The sequence below is a fragment of the Malurus melanocephalus genome, unplaced genomic scaffold (assembly GCF_030028575.1).
Source record: "Malurus melanocephalus ecotype Western Australia unplaced genomic scaffold, MMel_1.1 scaffold_9, whole genome shotgun sequence".
Lineage (NCBI taxonomy): Eukaryota > Metazoa > Chordata > Aves > Passeriformes > Maluridae > Malurus > Malurus melanocephalus.
In genome coordinates this window covers 2,129,287-2,157,015 of record NW_026623241.1, presented here as the reverse complement: position 1 = coordinate 2,157,015, position 27,729 = coordinate 2,129,287, and the positions used below count along the sequence as shown (strand labels likewise).

At 38.0% G+C, this 27,729-nt stretch overlaps 1 protein-coding gene across 6 annotated transcripts in view; it reads left to right on the top strand.

Annotated features, from left to right (window-relative positions):
* Window positions 1-27,729, top strand: part of RAPGEF2 (Rap guanine nucleotide exchange factor 2) — a 180,305-nt gene that overhangs the window by 105,930 nt on the left and 46,646 nt on the right. The window contains exon 1 of one of the 6 annotated variants that reach the window (XM_057375586.1): window positions 5,093-5,433. The exons of the other annotated variants lie outside the window; for them this stretch is intronic. Coding sequence (XP_057231569.1) covers window positions 5,374-5,433 — 60 coding nt within the window. The 5' untranslated portion in view covers window positions 5,093-5,373. Of the gene's footprint in view, window positions 1-5,092; window positions 5,434-27,729 lie in introns of those variants that run through there. 6 annotated transcript variants of the gene reach the window in all.

Below are 27,729 nucleotides of genomic sequence, written 5' to 3'. Positions count from 1 at the left end.
TAGGAAGTTTGCTGTACTGGAAGCAGAGCTGTGCACAGAAGGTGACAGATGAGTGTGCTGTCACAGGGAAGATTGGCAGTCCACAGCACATCCACCCAGATGAGGCACCCGCCCGACTGCTCTGGGCTTGTCATTATTTTAAAGATCTGGATTATAGATTCATCTGTAGCAGCAGTTCAACAGAAGGGCATTTGTTCAAATGGTCTGTAACATCAGTAAATGTGTTATCAAAACAGCACACACCACTCCACTGTAACTCTGGCTTTGGTGTCACCAGTAGTGCAGTGAGGATTGTTTCAGTGATGGCAGTGCCACAGCTTTATGAATTAAAGAAAAAAAAAAAACAAAATGTGGTGAATACTGTTTCTTCATCTGTGTGTTCTGGCCAAAGTGGTGTTTTAGTACCTTGGAGAACATATTTGGTAATTTTCTTTTATTCAACAGTTTTATTTAAAATTCTCAAAGCTCTTGAGAAAATATTAATGGGGACAGGTATGCCTAGACCATCCCATGTCTGCTTTTATGCTGATAAATAGGAACTTACTTGCATGAAATTAGGTCATATGGCCAGAGATTTAAATTGTTGGCAGTAAATTTGTCTGAATACTTTAGAAATAAGACTTATGTATTCCATGGGACATTTAAATGTATTGTAGCATTTTGAGTGAATTGGTTTTTAGTGGTTTCAGTTGGTGTTTTTAAATCCGACGAGAGCATCAGATTGTTACTTAGTAATCTCTCTCATAAGGTTAGTGGGAGGTGGAGAACACCAGCATTATAAAATTCAGAAGCACGCTCCGGGGAGCTTAACAGTTTTGTGTCCAATAGCTGTGAGCTTAAATATAGGTTTTAAACTTCCACTTCTTTCCAAGTGAGGAGGGTGGGGGAAAGAGAAGACAGCTCTGCCTTGTTTTTCTTWAAATTAAGTACTCTATTCTTGCACTCTTAAATTTAGCTGTCTGTTACTCCACCTACACAGCTGTGTAATATCTGTGTAATAGTCTCTTTACTGTGGATGTTTTTTCTAGCTACTAGAGTCATGCAGTGGCAGTAAAATTTGGTGACCTTAGAGTGTTCTGTTGGTTTTTGTGAGCATGAAGGAAATGATACTTTACATTGTATTTAAAGCAAAGGGGAAAATGTGCTGGTAATTTCTGGTTTTGAAGTACTTCCGGAAAAGAATGGTCTCTGTGTATGTAATCTGTATAAAAATTTAAGTACTTCTGTAAATAGTTGTGGCTCGGCTGCTTGAAACTGAAGAATTGAGGTAATCTTTTGTTACAGCAAAAGATTTAAAAAATATTTAAAATTAAAAATCTAAAAAAGATTAAACTSCAAGCATTGTTGACAGTGTTTAGGAGAATGAGATCCATGGGAGATTGTTTTCTAGAGTGTAAAATAGTTGAGAGGTGTTACAGTCAGATGAGACATGCTGCTGAGATCTCTACCAGTTTCTACCTAGAATTCAGCATTGTTTATGAATCCCTAAGTCTATGAGATAGTCCAAGGATTTGTACATACATTTGTAGTTGGTTTTGTCCATATATTTGTAGTTGGTTTTGAAATGGTTTTTAAACGTTCTTCTCTGTTACTCAGAGACACTAGATCTGCTATAAATACAGTATTTTGAAAGCAGCCAGGGATAGCTCATCATGTACAATTACTKCATGCCAGTTTTATTAACATCTCATTTTAATAGCCTAAAAATGTTTGCAAAACTCTCTTGCTTCCCWCCCCCCAAACTTTTAAGTTTAAGCAAGGAGTTCTTACATGGGTTTTGAAAAACCCTTGAACACAAAGTTGCAGGTAGGCTTTCTGTGATGTATTTATGCTGGTTTATAATAGCAACTTCCCACAAGATATTGTTCTCGTGTTTTACACTATTTTAAATTCCATTCATTTTTTGCTGTAGTCTTTAACGATTCACTGGACTTCCCCTTTAATTACTTTTTATGAAATAGATTATTGTTGTATAATTGTATTATATTGATATAATTGTAAGTATCTTCTGAACTGAGAATGGACAGTACATATGATCACACTGTACCTGGACATGGTGGCAATTGAGGAGGGAGGAGTAGGAAAATGGGAGTTGACCATTTATTTCTTAAAACTGTTTTGACTCACAAATTGTGAATGGTGTTTTCTTCACCTAATTACATAAATGTCACTGCTGACATTTTGAATGTGAAGAGGCTTATTTTTCTATTTTGGAAACCACAAAGTTTTTGGCAGTCTGATGCACGTGAGCATCAATTAAGCTTTGTTAAGTTGATAAAAWTTTTTGCATTCATGCACAAAGTACTGGCATAATTTACTAACTGATGAGGAGAGTTGCATACTAGTGACCAGCAGAAGCCGTAAGGAAGTTTTTCCTGGTATTGTTATATGAAAGTTTTGCGTTTCACTATTGTTTTGATGGGTTTAATAATGTTTTCATGTTACTCCTGAAGGCTTATGCCACAGAAACYTGTGCTAGATTTTAGCTGGAAATACCAACTGGTGCAGAGAGGATGCATGTTGTTAGTTGTGTGTGTGATGGAGTTCAGCAAGTGGTATGCTGCCTTCTTACGCTGGGGAGATGTTTCTGTTTTGGCAGAACTTCATTTTTTTTCCTGACATGGGCATAAAATTCCACACTCAAATTCTGCTCATGGCGTTAACTGCAAGGCCACCCAATCAGACTGAAAAGGGTTTTAATTGCTTTGTCAACAAGTAGTATTTTAATTTTTTTTACTAGAGGGGGTTTGCCTAAGCTTCCTAGGATTCATAACTTCTGCTACTTCTGATCARCACTTCATCAGAAAATTGGTTATACTCAGCATTCAACAGTTTTACAAGGCTTAAGCATAATTTAGCACTTTAAAATCATGTTATTTGCACATGGCAAAGTTTACATGGCAAAGAGTTTCAAAACTCTTAACCAATTGTAATTAAATAACTTAAATAATAACTTATCCTTTAGAGTTTACTAGAAGACCAAGGGCGCAAGTGTCATTAAACTCCTTAAATGTAAATACATTCAATTTAAAATGTGTTGTGTATGAAATTGTGTCCATAGAATAATTGTGAAAAAAATAGACTGGATTATTTCAGGATCTTTTCTAGCTTTACTAGAATTCATTTCCACTAATTTTTGTAGCCTCATTTGCTTGCAGTCATTGCCAGGAGTGAAGGAAATCGATGTGTAACAAACTAAACTCATTATCAGTGTACATATTAATTTAGGGGAAGGCAGCTGCAGGTTGTATGACACAGTATTCTGTAGTATCCATTTTTTTTCCTGGTTATTTTGCCTGTGAAACAACTGTTAAGTGTGTTCTTGTATTGTCTTTGTTTAAAAAAACAACACTGCCCCAAGCTTTGAAGTTATTGTAAGGCCAGCTGGTCTCTGCTTTAAAAAAATGTGTTCTGAATATGTTACAGAGAGCTGTCCTAAAGTTGAAGCCTAATGGAAGTGTGTCATGTTCCTGGCTTGGTCAGTCCTGTGTSGGGTGGTACAAACTTGTGGCACTTATGGGGTACATTGTATAGGGCTGATAATTTATTTATTGCTTGAGCACAGTCCCCGCTGCATTTCAGCTCCTCTGCAGCATGATTTTGCTAATACAGCATGAGAATTGGTGTAGTGTAAGTGGGAGTGACTGGGGAAATCTCAGAGTTTAAGATACAATTACATTCTGAGTGGAGAATGATAAATGCTACATTTATGTCAATCTCTTCCACAACCTGTATCCCCATGTGTTTTTAGTGGAATTTGCTTGTTCAGTGTGCAAGGAGAAGCTGGAGCTCTGTTCCGAGAGGTTTGAAATGGTGTGTTAAAGGTGTGTGGACAYGGACCTCCCACACCCCCTGCATGGATGTCTGTGGCCTGGGAAGGGGCGAAGCTGCTGAAAATCTGACCGAGCTCATCAAGTGCACTGTTTGTAAATACGTGATGAAAATGCCTACAGCTCTGCAGCAGATCTCTTTTGGGTGGGGGCAAAGGCAGGTGATGTCTCTGCTCTAGCATTATCATCTTGAAAAGTCGCGTTCAGTTCAGGATTTGGCGAGGTAAACGTGGCTCCTCATTCCCACCCTGACTTCGGTGATATTCTTGGGAGCCAGCAGCGAACGGATCCCTCCCCTCTGGGGATGCCTTGATCTTCCCAGGCTGATACCAGACGCAGGCAGGAGCTTGCTGTTCTATCTGCATTGTCCATCTCCACCTTAATGAGTGAAACAGTTAAGTATCGGAGGGGCAAGCCTCAAGGAATGTGTCTTCCATTTGACTCGAATATTTCGGTGGATAAAGGGGAGAGGGAGGGAGAGGAGAGAGAGAGAGAGAAATCCACTTACATCACTCGAACTGCATTGAGTGTGTGCCTGTGTGCAGGTTAAGAGACAGACTTCAGTGTCTTTGCTTTCTGCAGGAAGCAGCAATGCCGTTTGTATCCTAAGAGGAATTTTTTATTTAGAAAAGGAAGCATTCTTTCTACCCAGGAAATGGCTTTCCTTGTGCGTTGCTATGCCAACTGCCTGCAGCCATGGTCTTCCAAAGTAAGCACAATAACGTAATTATATTGGCGTATTGCATTCAGACTCATGATTCTCTGGGTTTTTGTGTGYGTAATTGTGTTGTATTTCTGTTGCTGACTCTTTGGGCGGTAGAAGTGCTTGTCTTGATTGTGAGGAACAGGCATCATAAAATTAAATGTCCATCAATGTCATGCTGCTGAGATTAATTGTGCAAACTTGGTTAGCTGAGTGGAACAGAGATCACTGGTCACTACTCTGTCAGCATCATTAGCAGCCAGGGGAGGAGGTCCCTATTCGTGTGCGCTGCCCTGATTTTGGGGGAGTGGAGGGTAGTGGTGGCGGGAGGGGGGGAGGCTGCATTTGTGAGTGTGTGATTGCAAATGAAACAGGAGTATTAACAATGCTTGGCTGAGTGCTGGAGGCTGGTTCCTGCACCCTGACTAATATAATACTGTATTAAGCCTTTTTGAGGGAGTCTCTGTGCAGTCAGCCATTTTAGCTTTTTTTTTCGTCCTTTTTTCTTTTTTTTTTTTTTTTTCCCTTTCCCATTCCTCAGGCTCCGGGAATGGTTTTGTTCCCTTGAATGGATGCTGGATATGTAGGGTTTCATCAGGCTCCGTGCGTCCTGACATGCTTAGACTTTCAGTGTTACAAAAATGGAGACTGTCAYTCGGATTGCTGCTCTGCACTACAAGTGCGAGGGGGGTTTTGAGCTTACCAGTAGTGACACTTTTAGCTCCAGCTTGGTTTCACCCCCTCCGCCTCTTTTTAATTTAATGCTGTAGAGGGTGACTTGCCATCCATAAGAAATTGGTACATGATGTGTAAATTCAGTTCAGCTTATGTTTCTTCATTATGAAACCACTTGCAATCCCAGCTAACCATGGAGTTATGGGCCAGCAGGAGAAACACTCAGTAAGTATTGCAAATTCTGTTTGTTCTATCAATAACCTGTCACGGGCTAACTGCATGGAGATTGAAGCTGCTTGTCGTCCTGCTCACCGGCTTTCCTGCTTGGGGATTTGACAGTGGGTTTGGAGGGAAAGCTGTACCTGAGCTGGCATTAATGTCGGGGGCTGTATCTGAAATTGTTTTTAGCTTGGAAAAGGCAACTCTGTAGGTTCTTTTTGAATGTTAAAAATTTACTGAAAAAATGCTGACGTAGTGTGGTGGGGCAGGAAGCTGTGAGCATTCAGTTAAAATCATTATTCATTTGTTAAAACTTTGAAGAAATATGKAAGCTGCATAACAAGTGATATAATCGTAGGTGATGATAAGAATAAATTTATTCTGTCTAGTGTGTGGTACTGGTGTGCTKTTGCCTTGTAGCATGGCGTTTAACATCTGTGATACACTTATGCTGAAATGCAGAAACTGTTAGTAAAACATGGAATGAACAAAAGGCATAAGTACTGATGCTTTCTAATTGATCCCATGAGTCAGCTACACCTTTGTCATGCTTTAATCCCATAGGCTGCCTRTGTTTATTGTTTGGGAAAAATGCATTCATAAGCAGAAGAGCAAACATTATTTAACAAGGCCTCAGGTGTCAGGAATTAGAAATTTAGGTTTTGCATGACAAAAAGGTTCTATAAGTTCTGTAACAATGTACAGAATCTTATTGCTCAGTTAAAATGTTAAAATCTTCATGCTAGATTTTATATGGTTCAGTATAGTTTTCATTCTTAAATTTTGTTTCTTGAAAAGACATTTATTAAGTACATGCTGTGAATACTGTGCCTGTTAAAATGTGCATGGGAATGTGTACAGTATGTTCAGCAGATACAGTTAAGAATCGTAAATAGTGGGAAGAGGTGATAGCAGGAACTTTCTGAAGAAGGAGCATTTTCTTTCAAGAATTCAGTGTTGATTGTGTAAAAATACAGAAAGTAACCTGGTAGTGTTTTAGAATGTGTCCAGTGAATTTTTCTTACATATGTAGCAGACATATCACAGTTTCGTATTGTGGACTGTTTTGTTCCTTCCCCTTCTTAATTACATTCTAAGTATAAGAGAGCTCATGTAACCAAACCGTTTGGTGTTAATGAAATATTTAGAACTTAATCTAAAAAAGCCCAAACAAAACCCACCTTCTTTCCTTCTGAAACTTAAGCACTCTAGAAGCTGAAATAGAATAGGATACCTTGAATTTGCAAATAGGAATAAAATGAAAAAGCTGCATGTGTATTGCTTTTTCCTGCTCTTKCTACTCTCCAAAGAATGCCAATGAAAAGTTCTAGATTTACTCTGGTAGCACAGCAAGTTTAACTGGTATTAAATAAGTGCTTACAGGTAAAGGAAAAAATAAACTAGCTTTTTAGAAACTCTGTATTACAAACTGTGTCATGTTCTAATTGCATAACTTTGAGTTATTTAAATTACAGAGATKAATTTCACTCTCCAAAATGGAGACTGGACCAAAATGTAGAAATAGTAAACAGAAAAGAGTCAAGATATTGCTTTACAAGTGTCCCCATATATCCAAGAGAAGGAAATCATACTGTCTGATGTGCAATTGCAGATTTTGCATGAAAAAAAAAACCCATAGTTTAAAGAACTATATAGAACTTTAAAACTAAACTGTTATGACACAGAGTACCTGGGCAAAAACCACTGCTTTGGCAATGAAACTTTTCATGCCTGTTCACCAGGTAGATGTTACTTTCTTCGGAAGGTGAGACTGAAAGATGTAAATGTATGGTAGAGAGGGAAGGGAAGCTTGGAGTTCCAGGGCATACAGACTTTATCTTACTTTGCCTAAGGGGAAAACTTCTTGAATTAATCATTTCTGGTAATGAGTTATTTTCATGTTAGTATGTTCCCAGAATTCTAAATATTTTATTGATATCTGACTTGAACTTTCTTCAAGGAGAGAGGCTTAATTATTTCTGTGACATCCTCACCCAGAGTCTCACAGCTTGATTTGTTGGGACAGTCTGGAACTGAAAGCAAAAATCTCCTGTGCAAGGTTTCACAAAGTTCTGTGAATTAACTTCAGTTAATGTTGCTAATTTCACACAAGTTAGTTAGGGAATGAAAGATATGGTTTAAAGCTGCTGTTCTGTGAAAATGGTATGCAAACTGGCCATTGTGGTAATCATGGTGAAAATGGAGAGAGGAAGAGTAAAAAATGTGCTTGTGTTTCCTAGGTTTTTTTACTATAAAAAGTAATATCAATGGCATCAATCAAGWGTATTGGTCTTACATGCCTCATATTTCATAAATTAAAAGAGTTTGAAGCAGTGCTACAGACAACATATCTGAAGGTGATGTTCCCTGATACACAACTACTGTCATCTGTTTAACAGGGAGTAAAATTAAGCTCTTGGTGAAAGATGGCAGAAAAATGAAAGCTGGAACCTTAGTTCTTGTATTTAATGTACTGCATCTGATTTAGTGTTATTAAAGTAATCTTAGAATGGTTTGGGTTGGAAGGGTCCTTAAGGATCATCTTCTTCCAACCCCTCTGGTATGGACAGGGAAACCTTCTGCTAGACCAGGTTGCTGAGAGTCCCATCCAACCTGGCCTTGAGCAGTTCCAGGGATGGGGTATCTTCAGTATGTTCATTCTGTTTGGCTGTGTCCTTGCTGCTTGTAAGAGTACTCCCAACTAGCTTTGTAGTGCTTTCATTAGAATTTTCCTAATCTTAAATTTTTGGAAGATGAGTGATGTTTCAAAACATATTGCTTTGTGGATGTTGAAACAATCTCTTGGAAAGCTCCACACATTGAATCACTATTTTATTACGTGAAAAAAATACGTGAAGGTCTAGTGCATGAAGGTTCCCATTGTAGACTTGGACATTGTAAAGTGTTGGCTTTCTGTCTTATTTCTCTTTTTCCTTTGTGTCTGTTGTTTGGAGGAAATTTACTCAAGGTCAACTAAAAAATATACAAAATGAGAAAACTGACAGGTATAATGACTTGTAAAAAATGGGACTGGAGATTATAGTTCTTATATGACTGTGTAATGACTAAAAACTTAGGAATTGCACAGTCCATTGGAGTGACTTATGGACAACCTGTAAGAAAGTGTTATTTTTACTTCTGGTGTGATTGAAATTAAGTCTGCTAATAAAGGACATATTTCACTGCTGGCACAGTGACTCTTCTTTAGAGATCATGTGGTCTTTGATGTGCTTGACCTGTCTTGAATTGCTGAAAAATACTGAAAACAATAAGTCCAATTTTTGGATTGCTCTTACCATATTTTAGTTAACAAACGTTTGTGGTTGTGTGCTAGGGGTCCCCTCCTTCCCAGGAAAGAGAAGGAAATGAGTGGTCTTTTGAGGAAAAGTCTTGAGTGGGGATTATTCAAATATGGTTATTTTAGTTTGATGTGTAGTAAGGGTGCCAGTTGGCATGCTTTCCTAAGAAGCCTAGAACCATACTAGTAGTACTTTTCTGTAACTGGAAGAGATCATCCGTACTTTTTCTAAACTCTTGTAATAAATGTAACCTGTATAGTTATTTGTCCTTTGAGTGAGTAAGCATCACGCAGCACTAATGGGACATGGGAAGAGAGGTGTGGTGTTGTGACCAGATGGCTACAGTTGCTAAGCTTTTGCACATTTGTATATATGTATCTGGAAAAAACAGTAGACGTATAAAAAAGCTCCATCTAGGTAATAGTCACCTGTTAGCTGCTGGTTGTGATTTTGTTCATCTTGATGAATTTCATTGCACTGGGTCTGGATACAGATTATCTTCTTTCATTGTTAGGCACCTTTATTTTTATCAGTTACTGACACCAGATTTCTAGTTTGGCCCCTTCTTGCCGATTATTCCTTTCCTTTTAATTTGTGTATTTTGAAAAAAAATATCCTCTCTGGAGACAAATAAAGGGGATGTGGATTTTTTTTTTATTATTAGAAAGGGTGTTTCACCTCTTGATAGGTGCATTATGATATGAGTCTTCAATTGCACAACCCTATGTCTTCTGCACGATTCATGTCAAGATGGATAGCTGATGTAATGAGGAGCTGTTTGATGTTTTGGGCTAGATTCAATGCTCAAAAGGCCAAATTATGCTTGTGGTGTGCTATTCAAGTCTTACTCAGAAGAGAAAAGCATTAATATTATTCTCTTCTGTGGCTTTTCAAGATGCTTGTAATGACAGTGTTCAGGCAATTAATTAAGGTATTGCGGGGACAGCATTATATCTTAATTTTTCAGGTAGGTCTGCTGAAGCAAATCTTTGGCAAAACATAAGCACAGAAAGCTTAAGATGGTCATTCCACAACATAGGTAGGTCTAAATAAGCATAAAGAGGATGGATTTTGTTGCTTGAATTTTCTGTGCTGGCCCAGTTCAGGCACTCACACCCTAATGATCATATGAAAGGTTGATGTTAAGTGACTTGCCTGGCATCCTGCCGCAGATTTGTGGTAGGCTCTGGCTAAATTCCTGTTCTGCAGGACAGCATTTAACTGCAGATTTYCCCAAAAGCTTATAAGCGGCAAAATTTGGGTCATTTCATAGGAATGACAGTGAATGCATTTAGTGACCTGTAGAGATGGCAGTGAGAGCATCCTTGGCACATAAAAGGTGTCCTGCTATCTTTCTGTTATGGTTTCAATGCCTGGGGATTGCACAGCATATTTCAAAATGAGAGTGAAAAAAAAAGGGAAAGCCTACAAATCCATACCAGAAAGGCTGCCCTCTATGTGTAATGAAGTAGCTAAATTTTTTTTTTTTTTGAGGTCAGTGTGGATAGCTAATGTAGAAGATTGCACAGTAGGGCATTTTTTAGCAAGTTTATGAAGAGAATTTCAGGCCTCACAACATAATCAGTATTATGGCTCTGGTTTATATTCCAAAGTGGCCAAATCTAGTGGTGCTGTTGGAGTATTTGCAGAGTGGTATTTTTGATGGTGCATACTGAAATGTGGCATTTATAGCCACAGTGCAGATGTGAAGCTGAAAAGGAAAGTCAGCTTCTTCCAAAATGCTATTTTAAGACCGACAGACTAAAGTTATTTATTATTACTGAGTTGTTGGCACTCCTGCCTGATCATCAGACGTGTGAAAAATCTAGCTGAAATTGGGAGCTGCTGCTGCCCAACGATTAAGAAAAAACAAAAACTATCCAAGCAACCAAAAATCCCAAACATCAAAAGAAGTAAAAAATCATAAATCTCTTAAGATAACATTCACTTGCTCCTGATTTTATGAGTTAATCAAGGTATAGGAAGAAGAGAATCTCTAAAACCAGAGATAATGTGTTGTGTTAAGTAGCCTAGTTAAGTTAAAAATACTCTGGAATTCACAATATACACAATGAGTAGCATGAAGTTCATTGTAACTAGAAGCAAACACTAAGGAAGCTAAGGAAATCCTATGCCTCAGAATCTCAGGTTCATTATTCCACCTGCAAAATAATTGCAGTCCCTTGCTGAATACTGGCTCAAGGGTTTTAATCAGTGATATTTATGCTGGTACCTAAATTCCAAGTGATGTGAACTCAACAGTTCAGCAAACGAAACTATAAAAAATATTCCAGTGAGAGGAAGTAAATTAGATTTTTTTGGAAATAGCATTTTTAATTATCTGAGGCAGGGGATCTCAGTGATATGTAAAGAAATGCGTAGCTTTTAAGAGGATTAGAAAATGCCGTGAGTTGTGTTGCTTTTTCTTGCAGTGATGATTGCTGCTGGTACTACTCCAGTGTGCAAAAGTGAGGGGAGGTGTCTGATGTTCTGTGTTCTGCTGCTAACAGGACCTGATGCTTATCTACAAAATACTTCTGTACTTCATAACTTTACAGGTTGTCTGTAAAATCAGTGAAATAACAAGAGATAACTGGAATGATTTAAGAACACGAGCATTAGGAACATGATTTCTGAATTCTAAACTAGAATTGCGTAAATATTTAGGCTATGTTCAGACCATCAACACTCTGGGATAATGATGTTGGTGCTGGAAACTCTTAAGTATAATTTTTTTAAAGCTTATTTAAAATTTGTTCTTCTTCAATTATCTTGAATATTTTATTCCTTGTTGTATTCTAGGCTTTAAATTGCTACAAATTATCCCTTGACAGCATCCTTGATGTTTGAAAAGCTGAGCTAATTTTACTAACCCCTTAATGAATACACAGTGGTGTGATTTTTCTTTGACTGAAGCAGAGACAAGTTTTTCAGGATCCTAGGGTTGCTTTATTAAAGTCTGACTTTTATTTTTGATATCTTCATTGCAGCAGCAGATATATGACCAGACTACTAATTCTTTTCACTTGCTATTATTGATGCATTCTTGTTAGCTTTTGCTAAACTTCAAAATTAATAGAGGTAATACTACTAGAAAGCAGAAAAAAACCCTTGATAGGGTATTTCAGGAATTGTGCAGGTGAGTTGAAGACTGAACCAGTATTTCCAGTGGTTGAGAAATACGGTTAATGCTAAGGATTTGAGAAACATTAAATATTAAAATTTTGAGCTTTACCCTTGACCAAAGAACCTTGTACCCACCACACTTCATTCTGATTATTGTGTTTAAGAATCTGGTAGCTGTAGTGCAAAGGAAGTGTGACATGACTCCAGCAGTGCTGCAGTGCTTTTAGGATTCTAACCTCTGCATGCCTAACCCATCAATCTGTTACAGAAATGTCACTGGCACTCAGATGGCATCCCAGAATTGGATGGGTGGTGGTTACTCCAATTTTGTCAGCTTGCCAGTAGWCTTTTTGCTGTTCATTTTGAGGTGGTGATGATTCAGCTGAGAACCAGGGGAAGAATAAACTTTGCAGAAGGGGTCTCTGCACAGTGGGTTACTTGTGAGAGCTGATCCTGTGCCCAGAAGCTAAAATTTATAGGAGTGTTCATCATTCCTTCCAAACCCCCTGTTTGTGTGGGGATACTGGRAGGACAGATGAAGGAGAACAAACAGATTGCAATGCTGTTATGTGGGTGATGTTGAAAGTAAATAGCTTTGCATTATTACAGCACCAGACACAAGGAATGCTGCTACTTAGTCCCTAGTATGTCTGAGGTCCATGGGTTGTGATAATCTGTTGCCTGAATTTATTTTATTTTATTTTTCACTCTGGAAAGATGGATGTTCGCAACATTTGGTGAAAGAACTGGAAGATAGGAAATTTTGTGTATATCTTGTTTGTGATTTACTCTTACGGGGCTGGACTTGGTTACTAGACCAGCAAGTTTCTATTCATTCCATTAGCAAGAAWGTTGGTCCTTTGGGCAAAAGGCTACATCTGCCTTTTTGGGTTGCTCTTGCTGCAAATGTGAAGCTKGCTGCCATAAACCAACTGTATGGTGTTCAGCTAACCTGGCATTCTGTGCTTGGCCTAAACCTTAAGCTGCTCAAAAACCTAAAAATAAGGCCATCAGTCCTTTTGTGATCACCGGTCTCCATTGCAGATGCTGGTACACAAAATCCTGGCATGTTTTAGTTCCCTTTTCATGGAAAGTGAAAGAGGATTTTTCTRAGTGGGAAGTAGCTTGCTAAACCACACAGCTTGGACTGAGTAGTTTTCCAGCCTTTCCCAAGTCCCAAGCTATAAGCAGTCAAGTTGATGTCTCCAGTAATACTAAGTTCCTTCCAAAGCCTGACTGGAATGCCTTAAACAGGCATCAAATAATTCGATGTGCTACAATTTCAGTAATTCCTGTCCTTTGTGGTATAGGGAATATGAATGTCCTTCCTTTGATTCAAAAGAGTTTTCCGATTTTTCCTTGCACATCTTCTGATTTCCAGTTTAGTGACTACTGTAAACAGCAGAAAGCTCTGAACCACTTGACAAAATGTGAAGATTTTACTTTGGATGTGAAAATAGTTGTGCGTCTCTACACTCAAATGTATGCATACCTCCATGGCATTTCCAGCTCTCAAATGGAGATGGAGATGACAATCCTTTGGACTGGGAATATGCAAAGTGGTTTAACACCAGCCTTCTCTTGCAGTTCCAGCTTCTCGATATGGATCAAGAGCCAGCTGCTTTTATAGAGTAAAAGCAGGCATRTGAGTTAGAATGCAGAGAAGAACAAAGTTTTGCATTACATCTGCATTTAGTATCAGTTAATAAGCTAACAAATGTCGTGTCAGGCATARAGTGTCACTCCACGTAGCCCTTGTAGCTGTCTACCTGTAGATGACTTTTTTTGACTGTCTGAGGCTTGGCTGGTGACCATATGCCAACATTTGGTGACAGCAATGCATCCTCTTGGTAACTGCAGTCACCTGATCTCCAGAGGCGTAGGGACAGCCGGGAGCTGTGCTGCAAACCCAGACAATAACCTGATGGTCAAATACCTMAACTGGGATTCCTTTCTCTAGGTTTGTAAATATTGTCTTCTTTTACCTGCCTGCAGCCTGCCGGCATGCTTGTGAGCATAGGCACTGTGTGCTGGGTCATTTGGACAGACTGGGTGGGATTGACTAGTTTATAGCTTGACTCCAAACWGTGACCTTACAAGTAAGAAAAACTGGTTTAAAGCTTTCTTCTTTTATTCCTCCTCTGAAGAATGGTTTCATAAAAATGACGTTGTTCTATTTTGTAGGTCTYCCTTTGTGTGTGCAGTCATGTTGGCTTGTTCTAGCGTTAAAAATAGGCTCTCGCTGTTCCGTGCTGCTGTTCTTCCTGCAGAGCCAGAAGAATGGGACTGGGTTGTGCTCCTAGGACTCCATCCATAGCATTGTTTCCTAAATGCCTGTCTGCTGCTGTGTGCCTGCCAACCTGCCAAATGGTGTAGGAGTTGTGTGAATGGCAGGAAGGGCTAATGCAGGGTGATTTGAAAGARCATGGGAAAGCCAGGAAAAGAGAACATGGGTGTAGAACTGGACCWTGCATTTGCTACTGGTGGCGGGATTGATGCCTTGAAAACGGGGTGATGAAGGACATTGYACCTGAATGTGTTTGATCATGATTGAAAAAAAAAGTCATTCTAGATTTTTAGAAATCTAAACTGAATTTTGGGAATTATTTCTCAGTGAGCTATATCCYAGGTTTGCTGAACCATCAGCCCTGTTCTCATAATAGCCCAACTGAGTTTTTTGGGCTCTTGATTTGTTGAGTATTTTTGTTTGTTGGTTTGTGTTTTTTTTTGTTGTTTGTTGGGTTTTGGATTTCTTTTTTTTTGATGGTTTTGGTTTTTTGGGGGCAGTGTTTGGTTTTTTTCCTTACATGTAAGGAGCTAAAGGCTCTTCAAAGCAAACACTCTTTGCCTGTGTTTCACCAATCAAGGTACAGCATGACCTCTAAATCTTAATGTATTTCTGATAGCAAACTAGGAAAGAAAAGGAACCTGTAGTTTTCAATTTCTTGGCCAGCAGTAACTCTTTTCTCTGCTAGATTGCTCAGGAAAGAGTCAGATGTTAGACTTGGATGTGTCTCATTGCCCTTTCCAGTCCTGACCTGCACGGCCAGTGGATTTCCAGCTCAGTTCTTTGACTTCTGAATAAGAAGCTGACTATGGAGGGATATATTTTTTTTAATATACATAAATAATGTAGAAGGATCTTTCTTCTGTTGTCCTCACTTTTAAGCAGGAGGAAAGGAAAATGCATGAATTTATGGACTTTGGAGACTTAGTAAAATGTGCAATTTAAATAATTAACTCTGTGTCTGGAAATGGTTGTTCGCTGGATTTTTTTTTTTCTAAAGGAACAGAGGAGACTCTTATTTTAAAACTGAAGCTTTCACAGCTGTAGGAGCAGACTAAAAATCAAATTAATTTGAGAATAGTATTAGTTTCTTTTAATAACTGTGGAAGTTTGCTAGGTGCACCTCTTCTTGCCTATTGGTGTACAACATCTGCAAATATTTTCTGTGGTCTGACTCTGGGAATTTCAGTCTTGCTCATTTCCAAATCTGTAGGTTCTCAACAGTTGATAATATTATTGTTGGGGGTTGTTTTGGTTTTGTTTTGGGGATGGTTTTTTGTTTGATTGGTTTGTTTTCTTTTTTTTTTTTTTTGGTTGGTTGGTTTTTTGTGGACTTTCGTTTTTTTGGGAGGATTTTTTTGTGTCTTGTGAGAAGATTAGAGACTTCTTGTGTTTCAGGGCAAAGGATTTTCGAAATTTACGTTTAGCAGAGATTTTCCAAGGCCCCTTAATACAGCTACTTTTCCTAAATGAATGGTTACTAAAGGGTAGTTTCACAAACAGTGGCGTGCATGTCAGCAGTAGGATATAGAAAATCTAGTTATCTGCTTCTTTCCTGTTAAAGGAAGAAGTTGTTTAGGCAGTTAAGTGTCACTCCTACACCTGCAACTTCCATTAGTATTGCACATTAGTATTCCTTCTGTGATGATGGTACCCAGGGAAAACTAAACTTAGGAATTCCTGAGTTAGAGTAATAGGATTATTTTYAGGGTGTTTTTTTTCTTTTTAAGTGAAGGTTCAGTGTTTCAACTGGGGTTTTATTCAGTGAAGCATACAGAGATAACATGCTCAATGTAATAATCGCTAAAATGTCTACCGGTTTTATGGAAGTAACTTTCTAAATCTCTTGCACCTCGTGTTACATCAAACAACTATTGCCCCTGTAGTGCTGMTGTAAATCAGCAGCTGGTTTGACTCTCAAATTATCTGGTGGTTGCAAGGTGACGTAAAGCAGTGGTTGACGTGAATGCACACGCCCTGAGCATCTAAAGCTTGTCTCCTGGCTGATGGGAGAAAAAAGATGAATGGCACTGGTTGTGTTTGTGGAATGGGCAGCAGTTACTTGTCCTGCTGTTTCAACCTGATTTCTGTACTGTTTATTTGTCTGCACTTTGGCAATCTGTGAGATTTAGATTTAGAAACCTCTTCCTAAATAAACACCAGTGAAATATTTCATGCTGCCAGTAGAATGTATGAGTTGTTACATGGGCTGTGTTTTTAGGATGATGCTGACTCGAGGCAGGACCATAGAGGATGATTTCAGCTGTGTGCACCCCTGCACAGACACAAATAGATAAATTTCTCAAAGTCACGTATGAATGTCAGCATTTTAAGCAGAATAACATGGTGCTTCAATTGACGATGTCTGCTTACTCTAGAGCAGCCTTAATTATAAGAGGCTCCATATGGGACCTTAATGTTTTGCTCAGCTTATAATGTAGTTGTGGACATTTGTAAAAATTTGATGATTAAAAAAACACCAAAACACAGTGGGAGGCTAATGAAATTTAGTGTCAGGTATTGCAGTTTTTGGTAGATGTCGCTTGGACTACAAAGAAAACTCATAAACTAAATAATAAAGATATTTGGCTAGTAGCCACGTTAATATAGCATTAAAAATTATAGTTATGGTAAAATSATACTGTTTGATGATTTTGCGACAACAGTCATGTATAAAGGGAAATGCTTGTCGTTAAAAAATATTTTATCTTGTTATGTACTTATGTTATCCAGAAAAATAGCAAGATTACTTATACTATTTGTAATACAAATATGAAACCTTTTTACTCTGTGCATTGGTCTCAGAAGTATTATCTACAGAGTTTTAAAATATTTTTTAAGCAATCTTTTAAAATTCACCTTTGACAGTAACATTATCTCCATTTTCAATCAAAATTAATTGCCTTGTAGTTGCTCAACATTTTTTTAAAAATTGTATATCATTGTTTTAAAATGCTCACTATTGTGCAATTAGCAAGATAAAACTAGTGATTATGGCAATATGCATTTTTGCTTTATATTAAAAAATGCTGTAGTCAGAATATTTGGAGGTACAAGCTTTAGCAAGGGCTTYGAGGTCCACTTGTGTGCTGAGATTTTTCTCTTGTAGTATTGCAATTCTTAGTGGTTTTTTTTTTTTGTTTGAGGTGAAGCAGAAGTGTGCATCTTTCATTGTCAGACCAGAAAAATAGAGGAAACTTCTACCAACTTTTCTCCTGAGCTATTCCTTGATACTCTAAAGCAAAGATAATCCTTTAGTTAAAACTCCAGGGGTGGCATTGAAATGGCTGCAGCCGTCAGACTTCAAACAAAATTTCCATTTAATTGCTTGTGAATCGTCATGTCTCTCTTTAAATTTTCATCTAATTTCTTTCAATTAATATGGTATTTTACCGAGGCATGGTTGTATAGGASCTCCCTATATATTTATATCTTGAAAAAATTTTCCTTGGTGCATACAGAATATTTAGGTGTTTACTAAAAGATTACCAACAAGAAAATCTAAAATGTTTCTATGTTAGTCATGTTGGGTTTTGTCTTTTTTTGTCTGTTGGTTAGTCTGCTTCTGAACAAYAAGTATATAAAACAACAGGCTCCCTTCAGATTTTGCGCCTGGATGAGTGACATGGATCTGGAAAGGATTTTCTGGGTCACTGCCATTACACACTTGTGTAGCACACTCATAACTTTGCCTCGCTTCACTTTGAAAGCCTTCTCTACCACAGCTCCTGTGGAGTCTGGTTTGGAGAATCTCTGTGGCTCATTAGACAGCAGCTTCCTTTCAGCTTCCTGCTCATTAGGCTTTACACCTGCATTGCCTTTTACTGGAAATATTTCTTTTTCCTCCRTTCTATTTCTGGATAGTGATCATACTCTGTCTCAGTGTGGGCTCAGAAAAAGCTGTGCTCTTCCTGCATTTTTTCACATGCTAGTTTTTCTTCTTCTGATAATCCTGATGGTTTTTGTCTGCCTCTGTGTATGTGTATGGCTTTGAGCCATCTGTATTTAAAACATACAGCTGGGAATGTGTGCAGCATTTCCAAATAAGGTCTCTGCTGGGGTCGTGGAGAAGGGCCCAGAACTGTATTTCTGGAGGATGCATGCTGTGATCATAGTGGGTTCTCCTTCTGCTGCATCACCTGAACAATTCAGTCACCTTCTGATCAGCTGACACATGGAAACTTTTCCACAGTTATTTCTGACAGGGAATTTCCCAGGTTCTTGGGTTTGGTTTTAAAGTGCATGATTTCACTTCTTTTTGTACTGCTCATCTCTTGTATCAACAGTCTTTTTGCACAGTGATACCAACAGTTTTTTCCTCCACTTGGAAAGAGGGGAGTTCTAAGATACTTTCTACATCCATTCTTTTTTTAAATCTCATCTTAAAAAAAATAACAATTACTTGAGTAGCCCTTAATTTATTTTTCTTTTTATGAGAATCAATTCACTTTGATTTGTTTTACTATTGTAAGCCAGTTCAGTGCAGTAAAAGTCAGTATTAAAGAGCAGTAGTTCAGATTGAATGGCTGCAGTTCAAAATTGAGCTATCACCTCATAAATGTTTGAAAAACTTGCCCAAGCTTTGTTAAATTGGCTAGAATGCTATAATCATGAAGTATTCTATGATCAGGTGTAAAAAAACCCACAAAAAAACACGTGGTGTGATGTGGTGTAAGAAGAGCCTCTTGAGGGGAAGACTTCGACACTTGGAACTGTAGGCATATCATAGGTCTTTGCTGTAACCATGTAAGTTGTGTCCAGGATATATGTTTGCACTTCTGGGGTAAACTCTTCACTTTTCTGTAGTGATTTTCAGTTCTGAGTGGTGCTTTAAACCTGAAAATAAAAATCTGGGTGCAGGTGCCATCGTTTTTACCCCTGCTGGTGTAATTGCTTCTTAGCATGTCTCATGTTCATTTGTGAGACTTCTGTGTAAGTCATCCAAAATGGGTCTGTATATGAGATAGACATGAGCATTCTATTATTTATTTAAGATATTCTGCAGGATATAAAACATCTTCCTTGAAAATGTTTGAAATTAACATTTCCTGTAAACATAAGTACCCACATAAAGTGTTCTTGGACTTTTTTCCTTTTATGTCCTTAGGCATAAATCTTTTGTCTGGTTTCCTGTGGAAACTTAAGTTTGTGACCAGGTTCTGTGTTCCTTCCTCTCCCACAGTTACTTGTAACAGGCCAGAGAGTTCAAAATTTAACCTTACAAGCCTCCAGAAGCCCTCAAAGTGGGCCGTTTAGTTTCCAACCCAGCAGTAGTTCTCAGCATATTAAGCACCCAAACAGCCACAAAAGGAAGTATTTAGAAATACTTAACTGTGGGAAAAACATCAAGTGGAACATGCATTTTCTTACTATGAAAATCAGTTATTCCCAAGAGAGAGATCTCTGCAAAGCCAAGATTTATGATTTTATTTCTCCTCCATGTATATTAAATAATGGGGGGCCATTGCAGAAGTTCAGTGATTGAGCTCAGTTTTCTACTCTCTTTCCCTGGAGATGTTCCAGAAGTCAATAGAAATGCCTCAGAACAGGCTTTCCTTCAGCCCAAAAAGCAGTCATCAGTGCCTGTCTTTACTTGTCAGTTTTCATTATGTTTCATTATGATTTCCATGAGATGAATTCCCTTCCCAGTTTTATTCCATGTTTTTGGGAAAGCTGTTAGTTTGTGGGAAGCTGTGGGATGTGCAGGTTGTGTCAGGGCTCTGAAATGCAAGTGCTTGGTGGGACAGCAGGGTGGTGCCAGGAGTGATGGGCTCTGTCCCTGGGTGGTGTAGGGACTCATCATATAGGGACATACGCAGACATAATACACTGGAGTGGAGATTCTGCTACTCACAGTAGTTCAAAGTCACTAAGAATAAGATTGGATCTGAATCTGATCACTTTATGAAATAAAGCAAACAAAAAAAAAAAAAAAAAAAAAAAAAAAAAAAAAAAAAAAAAAAAAAAAAAACAACTCTGAAAATCTTGCTTGCTCCCTTCTGGAAGGTTTCAATTCCATTGCAGTGTTTGGGGGAAAAAACTACCAGACTGCATTTCTTCATGTTGTTGAGGATGTCGAAGTCTTGTCATTACTTAAATGTATATCCACAGTCAGAACAGTTGTAGAACAGTCTTTTTGGCTTGATCCCTACAGCAGAACTGCTCTAACTTTAAAACCATCRGAGTCCATGTTTTTAAARTACTGAATTATCCTCTGCTGTCCAGTAGAAAAACTACACTTTTACCAGATACTTGCTGAGACAGACTTCTGAGTAAATACKAAGTAAAAATATTTTGATCTTGCATATTTGTTCTGTTCATTGTAAATACGCTATAAAGATTTGAGCTTGGATTTTCCAAAATCTGAGAAAAACTTTGGAAAATTGTTTAGCACAATTTAGTTCAGCTTAGCATGATTCAGTTCAAATGCATCCTGCTGTTTTTTCTTTTGTATTTGTGGTTCACTGACACTGTAAACACCTGTATAAAACAGTTCTTTTTTTCCCCACTTAATTTGAGCTGTTGCCAATAAATTGACATTTRTATTTCTTGAAGGAATAATGTTTATGCCAGATTTCCTAAAGATGCTTTTGAATATAAAATGTTGCATTGAATCTCAGATTCAAATACTTCCAAAAGGAAGAACAAATGCTAACACATTCAGTCGTACCACAGAGAAGGTAGTTGAATTAARTAAGAATGGGTGTGTTTCAGTGATGCATTCCTTACTTTCCCTTTAAAAAGAGTTGCTTCTGAGGGTTTTTTCTGCATTGCCCAGACACCCATTTAAATTTTACCACCCCTGTGCCTCTGCAGAAGTCAATAATCCTTCAAGCAAAGGATTCAGTGCATGAAGTGCTCACAGGATTAGCTGCTGAGAGCTWTGAGATGTGCAGTAAGTGGCAGCCAGTGTGTGTTTCGTAAGGGGAGCAGAATGAAGTTCCTGTGTGCTCACTCTCGCTCTCTCCCCATGACCAGCATCTCACATTGCAGTAGCTTGAACCTCTGAATAGATTTTTTGGGAGGCTAGCTGTAGCAAAATATTGGTGGAGGAAAGTATTAAGAGCTTGTCATRAAAGATCCTTAAAAGAATTTTCTTTCCTTCTTTTTGTTTTTGTTTTATTTTGGTTTTTTGTTAGAGATTTTCTGCTGTGGGCTTTGTATACAAGCAACTGCTTAACAGCAGTAGTCTACATAAAAATGCAGTGTTTTCAGAACACAGCTTGTAACTTCTGTTGGACTCAAGARGAAGATCCTTAAGAGTAGATCTGCATGAAATTTGAGCCAGTTTCACAGAAATATGTCTATTCAAAGAAGCTTTGGAGATTCAAAACACATGAGGTATTGTTGTGTAACGTGGATGATTATACAGAAGACATAATTCAAGTCAGGAGGTTTCTATTTAAATCTTGCAGAAGTTTTCACAGAAAATATATAGAAGCTTCTTAATCTTTTCCACCCCTAGGTGCAAGGAAATCCTGYTTCCATAGGAATTGCATCGTAATTTTAATTGTGTGTAGTTTACACTTTTATTTTAAATTTAACTCTGCATGAACATGTCAGCCTGCATCAGCTCTGTAGACAGAATCGATAGAAATTACTTTATTATTCTGTAATTACTTACATGACTGCTGTGTTTAAAATCACTCAACCATAAAAATGTTTTCCTTGATGTCTCTCTTGGTTAGTGAAAGAATGATGTTGAAATAGCATGTTGATGAATACCCAACRTTATTGCAAATATTTCCTTCTTCTCTTATTAAATACCAGAAATGTAGGCATAGCTTTATAATACAAAATACAAAAGATTCACAAAAATTTAATATAAAATAAAATTTTATATAAAATATTGAAATAAAGTGTTAATCATTTTATAGGATACTAAAGAATACTGCTTTGGTGATCTACACTTTTGTAGTACAATAAAAAATTTAGAATTTCTGTCTTGGAGGGGGAAAAAAATAATGAGAAAGAATGAGGCACGATATTGCTTTTATTTGTCTGTTGTTGATCTCCCTTCATGGAAAAAAACAGAATCCCAAAATAACTTTGTTATAGTTTACTTAGGTTTGTGGGACTAAGCGTGTCATCTATAAAAGGAATATTTTTTTGGGGGGGTATTATGGAGGCATTTATTTTATGGTACCTTTTATTACTTTATTAGTAAAGAGCTACTTTAGAATAAGTGCTGAGATGCTCAGATGCATGTGTTCAGAGGTTGAAGCATCAGTGTTTTCTTGTTTTTCTTTTAATTTCAGGAAGTGCAAATAGAGGCTATAAGGTGATGGTTTAGGTTGTTTTATGTCTCTCCTACTTGCTTAGCCTGTCTCAGTGGCCCTTAATTACATATAAAATAATTAATTGGGAATTGCATAACGGAATGTTGCACCTTTACACTGTTTAATCCCATCTTTTTTGTAAATGTACTTCAGTCACTTTGCAGGCTTTGTAAATCTTTCATAAAGTGCTGAGCAGCCTTCAGTACAAGACCTTGTTTATAAAAGGCTTGCTGATATATTTGCCTTTAAAATGAATGGTATATTGAAGCTTTCCAACCAGAATTTGTCTGATAATTTAAAATTATGTTGTTGTGTCTTTCACGCTGCCTTTATAMTTGTTTTCACATTTAAAACTGCATTTTAAAAAAACTCCAAATGAAAAAGAAAAAAAAAAAGAAATCCTATTTAAAGAAAGAAAAGGTTTTGGTATAATTTCRCTTCTTTTTGGCTGTTCTCATACATCTTTGTACTATATCCAATAATTTTCATTTCTTGTCCAGTAAACATTCTGAAAATGTATTTAATATTTTTTTTCAAATACTGTATTAGTAAGTGTTTCCTTGAGTAGAAGATGCCTTTTGTTATATACAAAGGCACGCTGTAGGGTAGGAGAAAATAATGATGTTCTTAAAATAGGAGGAACATACTCAGAGTAATGTAATTGTTAGTTTTGCATGCATAACGTGGTGACTTACTTTGAGGGTGGAAGTAATAAAATGGTGCTTTTAATATAGGAAGGTGTGACAGGGTTTGTGTTATTGTACAGTTCTAAATGGATATATGGCTTTGTCCTTAAGACAGTTTCACATAATTGTTAAAGTTTTCATTTGGTTTAGGGTTTTCAAGAAGTTAAAATTTGGAGTTCCCAGATATTTTAACTCTGGTGTGTATCCATGTGTGCAAACTCTAGTGTGTGTGCTTATTAGGAGCTACATTATAAATAGAAAATACTGTTTTTACTTCTGTCAAATTAAGACTTGGGCTTTGGCCATAACTCTTTTATCYGGTCATGTTTTGTATTAGAAACTTTTGTCCCTGTTGCACATAATTAGATCTATGCATCTATCACCTTAATGTTTGTCACTTGTGAAAGTTGAGACTGGTTAACAGGGCAGTTTTCTGACCCTCCTAATGATTATTAATTATTTAATGTAGTGTACATATACTGTGTTTTGAAACTATGTTTACTTAATAACAAATCATACTTTAATTTTTCTGAATTACTCTCCTACGTTTTTACTTTGTGTTCTGCTTCCTTCTGATGGTGTGACTTGAAGTGTAATGAAGTTAAGAAATTTTGTAGGTKTTGGTTTCAGCAAAGCTGTAGTTTAGTGTGGTGCTTGTTATGTGAATATATATAAGTTGCTTTTKATCCTCCTTACTTTGAATGGCTTCTTAAAACTAGATGTCATTTAATGAAAATGGCAAACGAGATAAAAGTGAGAATCTGGTTCTGATGCCACTTGTGGTGGTGTAGTCTGTGGCAGGTCATGTTTCTGAGGCAAAGGGTGGGTCCTTAGGCTTTCTCATACTGCTTACAGTCTGGTGGATAAAGCATGTGCTAGATCTAGCCAGTGTGTGCTTCAAAACATAACAAGAAATCTTTTATTTTTATTGTTATATGAAATACTAAAGTCAGTACTAAACTGTAGAAGGGAATGAGAGCTCAATACAAGCACGAGTGCTTAATAATTTACGGATAAAGTGATACTCAGCAGCACAGCAAACACACGGATTGTGGTGAAGTTACCTGCCCAGAGATGCTTCCTAGCAAATTTTTTCACTAAGTTACAATAGCACGGTTTCATGACGTTTCATGTTCCGCTGCAAGTAAGAAATTAGATGTAAATATCCTGGTTTGGGGTAGACAGCTTTCTGCTGTTTGTTGAATGTTGTATTTTGTCCTCGTTCTGCTTAACTGAGAAACGTTTACCAAATGTTGTGCTCCGGGAGTGAAAGGTGTAGCTGATATTGGGTTTGTGTGGCAGGATTTTGGTAGGGTRGGGCTACAGGGGTGTATTCTGTGAGAAGCTGCCAGAAGCTTCCCCCATGTCTRATGGAGCCAAGGCCAGCTGGTGCCAAGGTGGATCTGCCACTGGCCAAGGCTGAGCTCGTCGGTGACAGTGGCAGCAACTCTGGGATAACACAGTGAAGGAGGAAAAGAAAAACTATGTGATTGCAGCTGTAGAAGAGAGGASTGGGAATGTGATAGGAGCAGCCCTGCAGAGACCCAGGTCAGTGCAGAAGGAGGGCAGGAGGTGCTCCAGGCGCCCCAGCAGAGATTGTCCTGCAGCCCGTGGTGCAGACCATGGGGAAGCAGCTGTGTCCCTGCAGCCCATACTGATCCATGGGGAAGCACACATCCACCTGCAGCCTGTGGAAAAGACCTGGGGAGGCCCAGAGCAGGTGGATGCTTGTGGGATGCCCATGCTGGAGCAGGCTCCTGACAGGACTTGGGACCCTGTGGAGAAAGCAGCCCACCCTGGAACAAGTTTGCTGGCAGGACTTGTGACCCCACAGGGGAGCCACACCAGAGCAGTTTGTGAAGAACTGCAGCCCGTGGGAGGGTTAGGCTTTGCAGATGTTCATGTAGGACTGCCTCCTGTGGAAGGGCAAGAGTGTAAGGAGTCCTCCATCCGAGGAAGGAGGAGCAGTAGAAATGCTCCTCCATTGATGAACTGACCACAGCCCCCATTCCCTGCCCCTCCACACTACTGTGAGGGAGGAGGTAAAGAATTTGTGAGTGAAGCTGAGCCTAGGAAGAAGGGAAGAGTGGGAGGAAGGCATTAGGCTTTCATTTTGTTTCTCATTCCTATTGTTAATATATTCAATTAATTTGTCCCCAAATTGAATCTGTTTTGCTCATGGTAGTAACTGATAAGTGATCTCTCCTTGTCCTTATCTTGACTCATGAGCCTTTAGTTGTATTTGCTCTCCCCTGTCCAGCTGAGGAGAGTGACAGAGTGGCTTTGGTGGGCATCTGGTGTCAAGCCAGGGTCAACCCAACTGCTCTTTCATATAAGACTTCAGCACATGTGGGTCTTGGTTGTCACCAGTGCTATAGTTTTTTCCCCATTGCATACAGTGCAAACATTAAATATTTTAAATAGCAATTTGTGAGTAAGATAGAAATGCATGTATTTCTCATGCACATTTTTCATTGAGTTTGCAGTTTATATGTTTCAATGTATTTAATTTTTSAATTTAGTTTTCTCTTCATGCAGTCTCTCACCTTAACTTTGGGGGGTAGGGCGGCTGAAGTGGATGCCGCTTTCGGGCATGTAGCACAGAGATGTAGTGTTCTGCAAAGATGTGAGCATGTGCTTTCTGCTTGTAAATAGTCCTGTTTGATTAGGATCAAAGTGACTGGTTAGGTTGCCTAAAGATAAATGCCTGCTTCTGATCTTCTGTCACTGCTTGGCAAGTCCAGCTCATGCAGCATGGCTTTGACTTGAGGAGTTWCTCTGAAACCAGTAATCACCAAGCATTCAGCTGATTGTCTATGGCCAAAAAGATTCAGAAGGCTTGCTTTTATTTGTAGTATATTCCATCAGTTWTTGTGGAATTCCCTGCCTTTTCCTTTCGCCTGTGCAGTAGCGAAACATAAATCCTTGCTCTTCATTTAAAACACTAAGTGCAATCATTACATTAAACATAGCTTGATTTCATTTTTTAACATAATAACTGGATTTGCTTTGATATAAGGTTCTTTAAAGWTTCTAATGCATTGATAAAAAATAAATGCTGTTGTTAATGACATGGAGATATTTGCAGGGCACTATAAAAAATTGAATGTGTTTGGCTGGGTGCCATACTGTGTTCATATGCGGTTCCCTATGGAGTTTATATTTTTTTGGGATTGCAATAGTTAGTGCTTTATAAAAGGTGAAAATCTCAAAACATATCTGTGTAAGTTATCATTAAATGTGTGAATCTGATTTGTGCATGTATCTTTAAATAATATTTAGGATTCTGACTTTGAAATAAACCTGGGCTGCTTTAATTATGAGAGACTACTTTGAGAAGTAGTCATCAACATATTGCAAAAGCTGTGTCGGTTCATTTTCCTTGATGGAATGTTTACTTACTTGTAGAATGACTCAAAAATGATAAAAGAATTGGTATAGTGGCCTGAATAYCAGTATATATGGTTCAGTTTAGTGATAATTCAAACATACAGAGTAAAAAGCAAAGTAGCAAAGACAACAGATACTACAGTGCACTCCCTAATGCTGTAATTTGTCCTTCTGATACCTCATTAGCAGTKGTGAGCACAACTAGATTTTTCTGGAGGCAGCATTCATGGCTGTTTGTATTAGAGTATTGCTTTTGTTWATTGCCTTCTCTTTGCTGATGAAGATCAAATCTAGCTCGGGGTTTACTGAAGCTTTTTAGGATTATTAGTATCTGGTTGCTGGTTTTAACCACTCTTTCAGGTGAAATATTAGGAAAGAATTATTTTAAATGTAGCCATTTTGGCTGTCACTGATGCAGTCATTCTGTRATAATGAAGAAATCCTTTTCAGATGTGTTAGAGTAGGAAATGCCAGTCAGTGTAAATAAGACCAAGGTTTGCCGTTGTGTGTGCTTTTCACTGCAAATCCTAAAGCCGAGGTTCTTCAGGGCATTTTCCATAAACAGAACTAAACAAGGCAAACGACAGTAAAATCACTCAGTATCTTTAGCTGTACAGAGCTAATAATTTTTTCAAGCATGCTCTTTAATGACTTAGAGATGACTTTTTTCCCTAATCTTTTATACTGATTGGCTTATTCTCTCTTAGTGCTGAGTGAGGTCTTATTTCCATTTCCATCCAGGGATAATGGCAATAGTGCCAAGGTAGCATTCATAGGTGACATGGATGGACACTCTGCATGTGACATTTTCCATACAAAAACAACTCCTTAGAGATGACCTTAGTATCTGCCTTGTCTGAGTTGAAACAAACGAGTGAATAAAGTTTTTTTTTTAAATTATTGAATAATTTATTGCACAACAAGATTGATACATTAACATACTTTTATTAATTAGCTGTGGGATGCAGGCTTCTTGGGGAGAGGAGTAATTTGGCCCTGAAACAGCATTTAAATATTTTACTTTGTCAAAGTTCRTTTTCTGGGCATAAAGCAATATTGAAAATATACATCACAAATCTTGGTGGATGATAGTTACATGATCAAATACACTGTCACAATTCATTCTTCAGCACTGCGTGTGAGCAAACTAATTTCAGGATTATAGCTCTTTGTAATTGTATCAGTCTTCACACATTTCCTATTTGCTGTCACATTATTTGGCTCAAAGTATAATG